We start from the raw sequence: 13,117 nt of genomic DNA, 5'->3' as shown, positions 1-13,117 counted from the left end.
TGCTTTCTCTGGCCAGGGATAAGCATGTACTTGCTGTGTGCAAGTCTGGGCCAGCTGCAAGGCGGATGTGGATGGGGACAGTGTACTGCCCCAGGAGTAACAGGTGTTGTAGTGGTTGGCACAGATGTTCCCTGCCCACAATGGCATTAAATGTGGTGGACAGAGAGTTCTTGTGCCCAGGCTGAGGGTCCTGTGTATCCAGGCAGGCCGAGGGTATGCTCATCATGCTGCTATTGACGGCACTGACTGTGCGGCGAACGGGTCCATCCTTTTCTACCTGCCAGCAGGGTGAGGACCCTCTGGACTGGACAGGTGAGTGTCTGTGCCTAGGCTTTGGCCCTAGAGAGCTAAGACAAGACCAGGAAGATAAGGTTATTAGGAGGCCTGGCCTGGTTGAGGATCTTGATTCTGGTTGTTCTTTAATCCCCCAGGGCAGCACCAGTTGGTGTGTGAAATGGTGTGGTCAGATGCCTGGGCCCTGCTTGTGGGTGCAACCCAAAGACTCTGACACAAATCCAGCATCATGTGAGGTGTTTCAAAATCGAGGAAAACAGACTAAGATCTTAGATAGAAAGGGGTAGATATCTTGGAGAGAAAAAGAGACAAGGACAGAAATAGAAAAACAGAGAAGTATAGAAATATACATAGAAAGACAGAGACAGGGAGACAGGGGGAAAGAGAGTCTACCTGGACAGACAAAAGGAGCAGTAGGAGTGGATTAGAGATAGACAGGGATAGAGACACACATACAAAGAAACAAGAAGATTGAAAGAGTGACCGGCAGGCAGGCAGGCAGACAGGCAGGCAGAGACAGAGAGATGTGGAGATGACAGTGTATAGAGCAGTAGTGATACACCCATGTCATGTAACTCATGATTCCTTGCTGTTGGAGTCTGGGTCTGGGAACATCCTGAGAGCTGTTGAGGATTTAGACCAGTACTGTTTCCAGACCTCTCTGTGGTCACCATCACTGGGGTCAACTAGGTCAGGTCTACCAAGGCTTTGCTATGGTGGGAACTGGGGGCTCTGACTGCCTGGACAGTTGAGGGTCAGTTCTGTGCTTGTGTCCCCTAGTGTCCCTGCTGCTGCTGGCCGGCCTATGTACCCTTTTCACCTGTGTCTTGGTGATCTTCTTCAACACCCCATACCGGCGCCTGGAGGCTGAGTCTGGCGGATCCTCTTCACCCACGATGTGTGCCAGGGATCCAAGGACTGTTAGTCCCACCCAAGTGCCACCACTTGAGACTCCTGGCTTGACTCCTCCAGATGAGGCCTTGAAGGAAGCTCCTGGCCCTGCTTCTGTCTCCAAAGGACATTCAGAATGGGCAGAGACTATGCCCAGAGACGTCTAGTAAAGCATAGGCTTGCTAGGGTTTCTTTGATTGTGCAAGCCATGCTAAAAGCTCTGACAGAGGCAAAGTCGTTAGAAGACCCAGGGTATGACAGGATGGCCTTTTGGTCCTCAGGAAGACGATGATGGAATTGGAAATAACTGGTATTGTATGGATAGTGGTCAGTTAGGATGGACCCTGGTTAAGCCATATGTGTGGCTACTGCAAGTGGGCCTGTGCAGAGGCAGAGGGAGTGAGTTAGGGGTTCCTGGCATAAGACTGGGAGAAGAACTTGTCTCCACTGTATGACCAGGTACTGAGCTTGATTGTAAAATAGCACAGAGGGCGGTGAGCTGGTCTGAGTAGAGTAGGGAACATATTCTCTGCAATGAACACTCATGGGAAAGTTTGTGTGTCCAACTTTATTGAGCTAGCTGCAGGTTGCAGCCTGAATGGTGGAGCAGCTCACACTTTCTCCTCCACATGGGTAAGGATATAGCTCAACACTTTGTAGTCTAGGTTGTCAGCCACATCGATGAGGGAAAACTCTAGCATCTGATTCACCTGAGAGTGAGCCCAAGATAGGTGGGGTATCGATGGGGAGCTCACGTTGGTGGAGGGAGGAGGAGGAGGAGGGACAAGGTTCCTAGGTTCAAGCAGCCCAGACACGGTAACTTACAGGCACTGAACTTCATTCATTGGTTTCGAGTCTTGTTTGACCTGTTCAGGGATGAAGAGGGTCAGATGGCCAAGGGCAAGGCAAGGGGAGGGGCTGGGAATGTATGCAAGGTTAGGTCAGAAAAGGGATTGAAGGAAGTGGGGCAGAGAGGGGTGGGAGAAGGGAAGGTGAAGGGAGAGGGTCATGGAGGGAAGAAAGGGGTGGGATACTGGGAGTAATGTGGTGGTGGGAGTGGCAAATAAATGGTACAGACATGCTGGAAACCTAGACCTTATTCCTGCCTCATAGTCTGCTGCCTCTATTATTGAGCTAGCCAGCAGCAGGGTGGTGATCGATCCTTTTGGGGGAATGTTGCCTCTAGCTGCCCTGTGATATGCTTGGGCTTTTTTTTTTGGTTTTGGTTTTGGTTTTGGTTTTGGTTTTGGTTTTGGTTTTTTGAGACAGGGTTTCTCCTGGAACTCACTTTGTAGACCAGGCTGGCCTCGAACTCAGAAAGCCGCCTGCCTCTGCCTCCCGAGTACTGGGATTAAAGGTGTGCGCTGCCACGCCCGGCTTTTTTGTTTGTTTGTTTTGGTTTTTGTTGTTGTTGTTGTTAAAATGTGTAGCCCAGGCTGGCCTTGAACTCGTGATCCTCCTGCCTCTGCCTCCTTCAGCAAATCCTACCTGTGTGCACCACCACTACCGGCGTGCTTAGGCTTTTAGAATGTATATCCTACCCATCTGCTACCAAAGGCCATGTGCCTAATGGTTCCTGGAGCCCGTCATGACTCACGGCAGATACCTGATGGGGTAAGAGGCAAATGCTGGGATGCCAGAATGTTTCTTATTCCTAGTGCTCTGTGTGTGTAAGTAATGCATCTATGAAAGGGGTTTAAAACAGCAATAGATGGATAGACAATGGCATCCTGGGTAATGAAGGCCCAAATGGCAAGAACGGCCTTTCCCTTAGTCATTCCAAATGACTCTGCTCTCAGGGTCTTAGGGTGACTATTTAATGCCCTGGAGTTAGAGCTCAAGGGGGGCTGATGAGGTGGCCTTGGGGCCCAGGTACTATGTCTCTTCTCAGGGTAGGTGTTCCACAGACCCCAAACCAGAACTCACTATTCCTTGTGGATGCTTCCATTGCCATCAAGGTTGAGCATCTTGAAGATATTAGTTGTGCCTGCCCACAAAGAGGCTATTAGAGTTCTGTCTTGTACTAGAGCTTCAAGTGCTTGGTCTTGCTGTACCTTCTGGGGAATCTTTCCTGTTTCAGGATCCCAAGAACCCTTGTTGTTGACTCTAAGAGGAAACCTTAGATTCTCAGATACCCATGGGTAGCCCTGGCTTCCATTTGGGGGTCAGGTCTTTGAGAGTGACCGAGGCTACATATAGCTAGATAGATGGGAAATGTGTTGGGACTCATAAGGCTTTAGAACTACTGAGAGAGGTGTCTCAAGAGATGTCCCCTAGGACAGCTCAGAAGTCTAGTGGAGTCTTTGGACAAGGACAGGCTGAGAGCTACCATCCCAGGGGACTGGACAACTGCAGAGTGAGACTAGGTAGCCTGGAAATGACATAGATACTCCTTCCCCTAGCCAAGGCACCGGGAGGCTTTGCTCTGCCAAGGGTGCTGCATTTCCAAGGCCTGTGGCACATTAATGGTCACAGGCTCGGGGGGGGGGGTCTGAGATATCCTAGTTGCCTATGTAAAATATGTAGAAACATTATTATATTATGTCGTTGTTGTTGTTGTTGTTGGTTTTTCGAGACAGGGTTTCTCTGTATAGCTCTGGCTGTCCTGGAACTCACTTTGTAGAGTTGCTGGGATTAAAGGCGTGTGCCACCACTGCCCAACTTATTTTTTTGCTATATGGAGTTTTAAGAACTAGAAACTAAATGTTGGCAGGAGGTTGAGCTGAGTGAGGGCTGTCCCAGGTCAGAGCTCACTGTTCATCCCTCCAGACATATTCAGGAACATGGTGAAGTTGATAGGCCCTGAGGACTCCTTGAGAATGGCATCCACCTTGTTGTCTTAGCATCTGTTGACGTTAGTGTTGCCTGTTGCAAGCATGGGCAGGAGTAGGGTGTTCAGTGGGCCCACATTGTCATACCCAGCTCCCTCTGTCCTTGACACTGACAGGTGACCCTACAGGACAGCCTACATCTACCATGTATCTACCATGTTTGGAGGGATGAACAGTGAGCTCTGACCTGGGACAGCCCTCAGCTCAGCCTCCTGCCAACATTTAGTTTCTAGTACTTAAAACTCCATGTATCAAAAAAAAAAAAAAAGCCGGGCAGTGATGGCACACGCCTTTAATCCCAGCACCTGGGAGGCAGAGGCAGGGGGATTTCTGAGTGCAGTGCTGAGCACATGCAGACAGAGGAGAGGCATGAGACAGAGCCCTTGGCCCGAGTGTGGGGAATATAGGCTGCACTTGTTCAGGTCACTTCAAATCTAAGGACATCATCTGCTGTGGAGAAGAGGAGAAATTTGAGAACTGTTTTCTGTTCTCAAATATAGAGAAGGTAGGCACTAGGGAACCACTATCCCAGATGAAAAGTAACTGTCTTTCCCAGCTTCTAAGGTAGGACCAAAAGTCCTTGCACCACCCTCTGGCCCCACCTCAGGAGTGTCTCATGGTAGGCAACTTTGAGAGAGAAGTCTCAGGCCCAGAGAGGGTGGAGAAGAGCTGGCATCTGTTTCTGAGATAATGAATTGGCCTACCCATTCATAGCCTCTTCTAAGCCCACAAGGTGAGTCTAGGGGTAGGATGGAGGTGTCAGAGAGGGGAACAGGGCTGGCTGTGTCATCCACTGGGTTGCCTCCCCAGTTCCTGCATCAAAACCCATCCCAGATTTTTCTAACCATCTTGGACATCCTCTGCCAGCTCTAAACAAACCAGTGCCTTGAATAGGTACCCTAAGACCATGAGACTAGAGTCCTTTGGAAAAGCTAAGGGAAAACTAAACAAACCCAGAATTGGTCATAGCACCTCCCAAATAAGAGGGTATATCAGCATTTTGATGCAATGCCCTTGCTCTACCTGAGGAAGAAGTCACACCTACTCAGGGAAGTGATAAAGTGTCCTACAGGTTCTCTTTGTCAATGACACTGTCTCTGTCCTTATCCAGGAGTGTGAAGGGCTAAGAGTCAGCGCCGGGTTTACTGTGCCACGGGTGGCCTAGCTTTGCCTTAGCTCCTACCCATACCCCCCCCCACACACACACATACCTGGCTCTGCTCCATCAAAGGGACAGGTACCAGCTGGGGGGGGGGGCTTGCCAGAGAGCAAAGGCAGACTCACCTCCTAGAACTCCTAGATCTGGGTCTGCTCAGAATTAGAGAAGAGATTGGAAAGTGTCCTCTGAATATGCTGTTCTCCATTGGTCTTCCTGCTGTCTTGAGAGACAGGAATACTTTGAGGCAGTTGGGGGGAACACTCAGGGACATCCCATGTTTTGGGAGACTTAACTCACAGGATGATGGAACTGTAGCACTGGAGGGTCCAAGCAGTCCACTATGTTTAATCCTAGAGGGCTTCAGGGTAAATGAACTCCAAGGATGGGCTCATTCCTGGCATCCAGTTTCTGAAGGTCCTAGCCCTCCCTTATTCTTCCTAGTATGTCACCATGGCAGCTGTAGGCCAGGTATCTCTACACCCACAACCATTCTTTATGTTCCCATGAACAAACACGCAAAGGCATCCTTGTGTAAGTGCATACATACACACACTTGGATGCCCCTGACCAGTACCTCCACTGTTACCTGCTCACCATGCCTGAGTCTTGCCTGCCCAGGATCCAGTTCCTGCCAGTCTTAAGATTCCTGGTCCCATAAGACAGACTTTGGCTGCCCCTTCCTACAAGAACAGGCTGAAGACTGCCATCCCAGGGGACTGGACAACTGCAGAGTGAGCTCAGGTAGGCCAGTGGTAACCCTTCTCTCAGCCCAGGCACCAGAAAGTTTTACTCTGCCAAGGATGCTACATCTCCAGGGCATGTGCCACATTACTGGCCAAGGCTGGGCATCTCATTCATCCTAGGCAACTGGGCTCTGCTAGGGCAGTAGAAACCAGAGGTGCTGAGGATAGAGTGCTATCTTTTCAAAACCAGCAGATAAATGGTCCTGGCCCAAGAATGTATGCTTTGTCAGGTTTTGTTTTGTTTTTGAGACAGGGCTTTTCTGTGTATCCCCTGGCTCACCTGGAACTCACTTTGTAGACCAAGCTGGCCTCAAACTCAAGAGATTTGCCTGCCTCTTCCTCTCTAGTGCTAGGATTGTGCCACCATAGCCTGGTAAAGAATTTATGATTTGTTCTGTGTGTATAAAGTGTTCATGGCACTTTTTACTTCCTTATTAACTGGCAGACCTAGTGGCATTCTGATGCCACTTCTGGCCCTTCTGTAGCTGGGTCATGGGCAAGAACATTTCTGAGGCAGAAGAGCCTTAGAGAAGGTTAGACTGCCTGCAAGGGGGTCAGTCTTGACACGGCCCTCAGGTTTCCCATTACTCATCTGATAGGCAGAGTTCAGGGAAGCAATATGACTTGCATTCTGTCACTGATGCCAGACACGGGATTTCTGGGGTGAGAATAAGGGCAGGAGATATGGGAGTGAGCCTGCAGGCTGTGTGGGATGAAAATGTTCAGAGAATACAATGAAGTGAGCAGATGAGAGCCCCCACAGTCCCATAGTTTAGAGCATAAATAAGAGGAGCAGGAAGTAGGACCTCAGCAGCCACAGATGGGACAAGTGGGAATGGATTGTGCATCTGATAGCTGGGTAACTCCTACCCTGGTACATTTCTAAACTGTGACATCTTCCACATTACCAGAGGTGGGTGTTTGTCCAGGTGTGGGAATGATAGTTGAGAGTAAAGGGCCTCAGTTGGGCTCAGCCCAGCTACAGGGGTGGTAAGCTCTGAATTTGAGAGGGCAAGACCCAAGGGAGGATCTTGGCTGAGCCTGGGCACAGCACTAAAGATAGCAGCACACTGGGAATATTTAGATTCTGCACACAGCTGTCCCCAACAGGTGCAGAATCCTCCTACTGGTGTCCTGAGCTATGTGGAACCTTAACCACTTCCACTGCCTGACAAATGACCCCAAGCAACAGCAGATGTCAAGCCATCCGTGTGTATGCTTGTGCCAATGTGTGTATTGTAAGCCTCTTCTGCCTCTACGCCATGTAGCTTCTGTGTACCCACCCCTCAATCCATACTCCCCTTGGTACCCACCCCTCAATCCACACTCCCCTTGGTACCCACCCCTCAATCCACACTCCCCTTGGACCCCCAAAGACACTTGCAGTTCTGGAAGCTTGAGCTGCTAAGGAGTCAGGTTTATTTTAAGATTTAATGAGGGAAACCTGTTTGATCACATAAGTTATCTAACCAGTTGCTCAAGATCAGGGAAGGGAGGGGGCTCAATGTGTAGATGACCATGAGGGGTGAGGAAGTTTACTTGGTGCCTTGTAGGTTAGCATGCCTTTGCAGCTTCCTTGGGGAGCAGTGAGTTGGCAGGAGGGCAGGAATCTCACTGTGGCTCAGGTAGGGATGGGAGTGAGGAACGTCTCAAAGGCAAGGTAAGAGTATGTGGAGCACCTGTGGCACATGGCCTGGGTAATTCTCGTCTCAGTTTAGGAACATTTCTAGGATTCTAACAGAGAAGAACTAGGGCTTTGACTCCAGATCAAATGTAGGCAAAGTTCCAGAGCCTAGGGCAATGGTTCCTCTTCTGATGGCCCCGGAGAGCTGGGTACCTATTATGAGTCCTGCAGTTTTCATTGCTGCATTTTATCCACTTTATATTCATAATTATGTTCTCTTTATAAGTATGGACTATAAAGAGTCAGGAAAAGATACCCCATCCCTACAGACTGTGTACCTTTCCAAGCCCTGGTGCAATGCAAAACTGAGGAGGCTGGTTCAATCAACAGCCTTAGGAAGATTTCAAGTCACTATGGGGCATTGGGGTAAAGCCAGCCATTCAGTGGGTGGCTACAATCTATACTATGACAGATGTACACAAAGATGCTTGCCAATAGACACAGCTGATAATCACCTTGTCTCCATCTTGCCCCATCCCAGGCCAATGATGCTCAACTTTCCTAATGCTGTGACCCTTTAATACAGCTCCTTATGTGACCCTCCCCATACATAACATTATTTTCATTGCTACTTTATAACTGTAATCTTGCTACTGTTATGGGTCATAATGTAAATACTTTTGGAGATAAGTGTTTGCCAAAGGGATCACAAAGGGTTGGTCTAGACCGACATGGCTGCTAGAGAGGTACCCACTCTGGGGACATGGACTGCAGAAAGGTAAGTTTGGCAATCTGGGTGCTCCATGGTCAGTCTCTATGAGGCCTGAAAAGGAGGTCAATAGGACTCAGGATCTGTAGTCCTGAGAGTGTGGGCAGGGAGATGCAGGGGTTAGCCTCATTTGGATGAACATTACCTGTAAAGCCCAATGGAAATTAGGAGCTCTGGGCGAGAAAACACTGGTCGGAGGACATATGTGTCCAATGCCGGAAATTGCAGGAAAGCCCTGGAAGGTTGCTGACCTCTCAGGAAGGGCCAATACAAGTTCTGTAATCTCATGCCCAAACCCACCGCACCCAATGGGCCGCTGGAGTCGGCCAGGTGTGCTCGTCTGTTCCAAGAGATAAAGGGATTGTTTGCGTGCTCCAGTCCACAACAGGTGGGCGACAGATTCCAGGGCTGGTCAGTCATTACACGCCGGTGCTGAAGTAACGAGGCTCTGTGTCACCACCCTTTTGAAGCCAGCTTACACTAACAGCCTAGACTTCCTACCTGGAGAGTAGTAACCAGCCCCGTGGGAACGCTCGGCTATCCTCCAGTCGCTAGGGGGCAGCGCTTTCACTGCGGCGCATGCGCCTTTCTGGCTTCAGGAGGCGGCTTTCATTCTCTGTCTTCCGCCTCAGTTGAGCTTCCGGCGCGAAGGTCACGGACAAAATGGTGCCCCCGGTTCAGGTCTCTCCACTCATCAAGGTGAATCCTCATCCCCGTTGTTGCGCGGTGCTCAAAGCTCCTCTATGCCCCCTTTCCCCTCCCCTCCCGTGACTTAGCATTGCCCACCCTTGGGACTGCTGGCTGTGGTCTCGAGCAATCCCGGCCCTGCAACCCTTGCACACACACCCGCCCCGTACTCCCTCTCCCAGTACTCCTCGATGTCCGACCCCTGCGATCCCCTTGTTCCCTCGGTGTGCCTTCTACTATAATGTTTTCTTCTGCAGTTCGGCCGGTACTCCGCTCTGATCATCGGCATGGCATACGGCGCCAAGCGCTACAGTGAGTTTGGGGACCGGGAGAACGGGATTCCGGGTGAAAGGCTGTGTGACACTGCTCGAGCCTGCAGTTCCTTGGGAGGGAGATGATGCCAGGCCCTAGAGGGGGGCAGGTGGGAACAGCTATCTGGAGATTTTGGAGTCGGCTTTTTCACGAAGCAGCATTTTCAGAGAAGTTAATTGCTTCCACTCCCCCCCAGGTTACCTAAAACCCCGGGCAGAGGAGGAGAGGAGAATAGCAGCGGAGGAAAAGAAGAGACTAGATGAGTTGAAACGGATTGAGAGAGAACTGGCGGAAGGTATGGCTTTTAGCCTCTCCCAACACCCCCGAGTTTTCTGGAAGTAGCTGCTGCTTAGTGGACCAGGGGCTGCCTCTCATCCCATGACTGTTTTGTCCAGTGCTGTCCTCCGTGGAGCCCAGTGGAGTGTGAGAGGCATACTGCCCCTTCTCTTGGGTAGCATCTGCAAATTGCCTTTCGAGAGGTTACTGCTGAGCAGGCTCTCTGACCCCTCTGTGTTGACTTCCTGTGGATTCCAGTCAGATGGAGAAGGCAGTTGGGGATGCAAAGGATGGTTTTAGTAATGAAGTTAGGGTTCTCTTGGAATTAGATTCTTGATTGTTTAAAGCCCAAGTCCCCGTAAGGTGGCCCAAGTCTGTATAATGTTTGACATGGTCTCTTCTCACTTTTCAGCTCAAGATGACAGCATTCTCAAGTGAGGCGTCAGCGAGCTTGCTTTTCTCTAGTCGTTGAGAACGAATAAAGCTTCATTGTGTGATGCTGTGGCTTCCTCTCTCTTTACTGTTTGCTTCTAGGTACCGGCTCTGTGGTTGCATCCTGGCTTTTCCTTGGGTAGGGAGGGTCGGGGGTGGGGTGCAGTGGGTGGAGTTTCAAAGGAATTAATGATCATTACCAGACACACAGACAAAGCGAGAAGTGCTGGGGCATGTGAAGGTGCAGTGGTAAGGCCAAATTAGGGCTCCAGGGATGCCGGGGTAATCCCTGGAGTGGCCTAGCCTCCTGGAAGCAGCTTGCTCTGCTCTGATCTGCACTCTTCTGCTTATGTCAGCAGCTCGGGCCCAGTACAGGAGGATGGGTGTTGATGCCTTCACAATAACGTGGGTCTTGTGCCCCCAACTGATAATTCTTCTCTAGTTCTTAGAAAGTGACCTAAAGCTGAACTATTCAAGGAGGCCTGGACGACTAGGCCCTTGTGTCCAGCTGGGGTGCTAGTTAGTTCTTGTCAACTTGACACAAACTAGACACCCGGGAAGAGGGAGCCTCTGTTGAGGACTTGTCTATCAGATTGGCTTGTGGACATGTCTGTGGAGCATTTTCTTAATTGATGGTTAATTTGTGGAAGTGCCCAGCCCAGTGGGCAGATGGTCCTATAAGAAAGCAGTGTTCTTCCGTGATTCCTGGCTCTTGCTTCTGCTCGACTGACGGAGACTTTGTAAACCAAATAGAGCAAACCCTCCAGGTTGCTCTTGGTTACGGTTATCACAACAACCAAAAGCAAACTAGAAGTGTTACTGCTACCTCTCTGTTCTGGGCTTTGGATAAGTTTTCTAGGTCTGTAGCCTGTTTTTGTTTTAAAGTGAGTAGATCTACAAATGTAATGAGAGCCAGCATATACATACTTCAGAGCTGTTTATTTGGTTTTAGAGGCTGAGGAGCTGCTCATGGTATCCCACTATTTGGGGCTCTGAGGGTTAAATTTGCCACCCCTATGCCCCATAGTGCTAAAGGCAAACTTCCGGATGTCTTCTCTTCCCAGGAATGGCCCCATCCAGTTAGTGCTGGCCTGTCAGGAGGACAGATTCTTTGAGATTCCCTTAAGCTTGTTCTTTGGCAGATAGTGCCCATCTCAGAGGTTAGTCTTGTGAGGGCCCATTGGACTGCCCCTGCTTTACCTTCCAGGCTCCTCTGTACAGCTGCAGCATCAACAGCAAACAAAGCTGCTGGCTGCTTCCTTCATTAGGGTCCCACCCAAGCATTCAGGCCACTTGCATTTGATCTCAGCTCTGCTCACAGCCTTGGCCCAGCAAGCAGAGTTTCTCAACAGGCCAAATGTGATGTGCCCTCCAGTGCTGTCAGCATGTGTGGTCCTGGTGAGTTACTTTCTGTGTTGTTCTGATTTTCTGGGCATATGTTTTTACTGAAGCAGATGGAACTGAATACGTATGTACAATAGTAGAGCTCTGATTCCAGACACATTCCACAGATCCTTTATAAAGATCTCTGTGGGATCTTTTATCAAACCAGATAAATATTATGGGCCAAACCATTTAACTTATTCATAGTTGTTTTTAATTTGTAAAAACACCTTTAAAATTTCAAAATATCCAAAGTTACATTCGATCTTTTTTTTTTTCCTGTTCCTAATGGCTTATACCAAATTGCTATAGGCAGAGTCCGTATGCAGTGGGTGAGTGGCAGGAGGGACCCAAAGCCATGAAACACGGCTTATAGGATACAGCAGGTCGAGGACTTGGGTGCTGGACCACCATTGCAAACTTCTGTGCCCACTGCAAAGGAAGATAAGAGGGTGAGCCTTCGTCTTCTATAACCAGTGCCCTCTGACCCTGTAGGTTCTCCCTGCGGGGGCTGAACTAGGTCTGTAGCCAACCCAAGCCGATTATGCTGAGCCTTGCTTAGCACTTGAGCCTCTTCGGTCACTATGCCCTGATTACTTTCAGTCCTGACCTCCTATGACCCAGAAGCTGTGCTCTTCAATGTGCTCTTACAGTGGCCCTGGAGAACCCCAGGTCCAGGGTAAACAAACCCTGGAAAAGATAAGAGAGTGCCACTGGGCTTCTGATCCTGGGGGCATCAGCTTGTTCAACAGATTCACATGATATAGGGTAAGCACTGTGCCTGCTTAAAACTCTTGCTTAGCTCAGTGTCTTTGCCTTTTTGTTGTTTGGTTCAGGTTTTCTCTCTTGACTCTGAGGATAGCTTGGGGAGGGGGTATGTGATTACAGGCATATGCTACCACACCTGGCAAGGAACTTCTTAGTGGAACAAGAGGCTGATAGGACTTGAGTGAGCTTACTTCCCCTGTATAAGAATGGATATACTAGTATTCTTGTCTCAGTGAGAGAACATCTCAGTCTGGTCTGTTGTCCACATAGCATGAACAGCCATGCTCCATGGGGGACAGGATAGATGAATGGGACATTCCTTGGCTCCAAAGCCTCTGTCTCAGCTGTCGGAGTGTCTGAATTAGCTGCCTTGCTGCTTGCTTGGTGGTTCTCTGCCATCTTACAGCATTGACTTAGGGGTTAACTATGAGCGCATCCCAGTTCTCTGAGGGGCCCAGACCTTTCTTGGCTGCGACTCTGTCTTCTTCCTTCTTCTTTTCTTCCTCCAGGGCCTTGACTTTGGCCTCATACTCGTCAGCTAGTGCTTTCCACTCCTTTCTGTTATTTTGCAGTCGGTCAAACATGGGCAGGATCTCTTCGTGAAATCGAGAAAATTCCTAGAGGGAACTGAGAAGTCACCATGCTGTTTCACTGATCCCGGAGGGCTCAAATGGTAGCTCTTAAAGGCCTCAGGCTTCCCTACCACCAGACTCATTGGACTGAGAATGCTCTAGAATCGTGGAGCTATAGATCTTGGTTATAGGATTCTGGTATCTGTGGCATATTTATCTTAGAAGTCATAAGGACAGTGAAATGAGGCCCAGCATAAGCTTGGTTTCCTGATCCTTAGCTCATTTCACTTGGTGCTCGCACCAGGCAATGCCATCTATAGTTAACCCGCATAGGAGAGAACCACTGAGGTGTCTCCTTCCCAGAAAATTCCTGAGG

At 49.6% G+C, this 13,117-nt stretch overlaps 3 protein-coding genes and 1 long non-coding RNA gene across 11 annotated transcripts in view; 2 read left to right on the top strand and 2 right to left on the bottom strand.

Annotated features, from left to right (window-relative positions):
* Positions 1 to 2,284, top strand: part of Mfsd7a (major facilitator superfamily domain containing 7A) — a 9,714-nt gene extending 7,430 nt beyond the window's left edge. For 2 of the 5 annotated variants that reach the window (NM_001359977.1, NM_172883.3), the window contains 2 exons: positions 203 to 312; positions 1,075 to 2,282. In NM_001359977.1, the coding sequence (NP_001346906.1) occupies positions 203 to 312; positions 1,075 to 1,352 (388 nt within the window). In that variant the 3' untranslated portion in view covers positions 1,353 to 2,282. Of the gene's footprint in view, positions 1 to 202; positions 313 to 1,074 lie in introns of those variants that run through there. The other 3 variants (XM_006534932.4, XM_006534933.4, XM_006534934.4) reach the window with 3 other exon arrangements.
* Positions 1,866 to 8,935, bottom strand: Gm34319. Of its 3 annotated transcripts, none has more exons than XR_003955774.1 (3): positions 8,813 to 8,935; positions 5,301 to 5,395; positions 1,866 to 2,051 (listed from the first exon to the last, which is right to left on the bottom strand). It is a non-coding gene; the product is annotated as a predicted gene, 34319 (long non-coding RNA). The 3 variants fall into 3 exon arrangements; XR_003955776.1 differs by having other exon boundaries at positions 5,301 to 5,391; XR_003955775.1 differs by lacking the exon at positions 1,866 to 2,051 and adding an exon at positions 3,110 to 3,172.
* A 1-nt stretch (position 8,936) lies between these two features.
* Positions 8,937 to 10,090, top strand: Atp5k (ATP synthase, H+ transporting, mitochondrial F1F0 complex, subunit E). Of its 2 annotated transcripts, NM_007507.3 has the most exons (4): positions 8,937 to 9,010; positions 9,256 to 9,310; positions 9,507 to 9,605; positions 9,999 to 10,090. In NM_007507.3, exons 1-4 carry the CDS (start codon positions 8,975 to 8,977, stop codon positions 10,022 to 10,024), a joined length of 216 nt encoding a protein of 71 aa, NP_031533.2. In that variant the 5' UTR covers positions 8,937 to 8,974; the 3' UTR covers positions 10,025 to 10,090. The 2 variants fall into 2 exon arrangements, 1 of the variants encoding a protein (NP_031533.2); NR_154996.1 differs by lacking the exon at positions 9,507 to 9,605.
* Positions 10,091 to 11,592: 1,502 nt separating this feature from the next.
* The window catches only part of Pde6b (phosphodiesterase 6B, cGMP, rod receptor, beta polypeptide), a 43,371-nt gene continuing 41,846 nt past the window's right edge, over positions 11,593 to 13,117 (bottom strand). Inside the window, exons 21-22 of the mRNA NM_008806.2 lie at positions 12,630 to 12,786; positions 11,593 to 11,833 (exon numbers count right to left, since the gene is read on the bottom strand). Of these exons, the coding sequence (NP_032832.2) occupies positions 11,772 to 11,833; positions 12,630 to 12,786 (219 nt within the window). The 3' untranslated portion in view covers positions 11,593 to 11,771. The remainder of the gene's footprint in view (positions 11,834 to 12,629; positions 12,787 to 13,117) is intronic.

This window comes from Mus musculus, chromosome 5 (assembly GCF_000001635.26).
Source record: "Mus musculus strain C57BL/6J chromosome 5, GRCm38.p6 C57BL/6J".
NCBI classification, from domain to species: Eukaryota; Metazoa; Chordata; class Mammalia; order Rodentia; family Muridae; genus Mus; species Mus musculus.
Note: the sequence above shows the minus strand (reverse complement) of the source record. Positions and strands in the feature narration are given on the sequence as shown.